This window comes from Buceros rhinoceros, unplaced genomic scaffold, assembly GCF_000710305.1.
Source record: "Buceros rhinoceros silvestris isolate BGI_N320 unplaced genomic scaffold, ASM71030v1 scaffold15978, whole genome shotgun sequence".
In the NCBI taxonomy this organism is placed as follows: Eukaryota; Metazoa; Chordata; class Aves; order Bucerotiformes; family Bucerotidae; genus Buceros; species Buceros rhinoceros.
The window spans coordinates 4,814-5,775 of NW_010426455.1; the positions used below are offsets into that span (position 1 = coordinate 4,814).

At 45.4% G+C, this 962-nt stretch overlaps 1 protein-coding gene across 2 annotated transcripts in view; it reads right to left on the bottom strand.

Annotated features, from left to right (window-relative positions):
- OSBPL2 (oxysterol binding protein-like 2) overlaps positions 1–962 on the bottom strand; it is a 19,191-nt gene that overhangs the window by 1,668 nt on the left and 16,561 nt on the right. For both annotated transcript variants that reach the window (XM_010141519.1, XM_010141518.1), the window contains exon 11: positions 556–679. In XM_010141519.1, coding sequence (XP_010139821.1) covers positions 556–679 — 124 coding nt within the window. The remainder of the gene's footprint in view (positions 1–555; positions 680–962) is intronic.

Here is a 962-nt window from a genome sequence, read left to right on the forward strand (position 1 = left end):
GTCATTTCAGCAGTAGATAGCATTTGCTGTACACAACCTCAGCGAGCAACGAAAATCTCAGGCAACACAAAACTAAACCTGTCATTTCAGAAAAGCTGCTACAACAAACACAGAGTTGAAAGGGCAATTTGGGTGTTTTGTCTGTCGGAAACACTGCACCGGGACAACAGGAAGGAGCTTAGATGAGCTGTTTCAGAGAAAGGGGTTTTCAACTCTTTGGCCGTGTGTTTTTTCTGACACCACCAGAGCAACAGAGCTGGCTGCTCACCACGTCCTTCCAGCCACACTCCCCCCAGTTAACAAACATGCAAACACACCGTAACACGAGGTAAGCACTCTTGGGATCCACCTCGCACGCATCTGCTCTCCCAGATCCTCTGGGAGAAAACAGACATCCTACACCACTCCAAAGCATGTTCATTATACGGGGTGAAAAGAGTCAGCACTGCTCTGGGAAGGAGAAACTGAAGACTGTTCCTGTATCAACCGACCTCCCTTCAGTCATCCCTCTCAAAACCTACTAATGGGGAAATATTTCCTCCAGCAAACACATACCCATGTTTCCATTCTCCATATTTCTGATATCGGGACGCAGCCGACAGTCAGTGGGAGCTAATATTGCTTCCATGCCCTTCTCCAGCTCGTTCAGACTCACGGCAAAGCTGGTGAAATTGTACATCTTGAAAGCAAGTTAAAGACAACGGAAGTTACTTTGGCACCCAGAAAACAGATACAATAGCACTTCCAAGAGAACTTACTGAGTTAACCTTCCCCCACTGGCTACCCCAAAAGCAAGGTTGGAAATTTTTGTTGAAGGGGAGGGACAAGGAAGGGCAGAAGGGATGGAAATCACAGCTCTCGTTTCTTCAGCAGTCTTTGCTTCAGAGCATCAAGACAGTTTCCTCCACATCTGATATTTAACATTCTGACTGTTACTTAAAAAAAAAAAAAAAAAAAAAAAA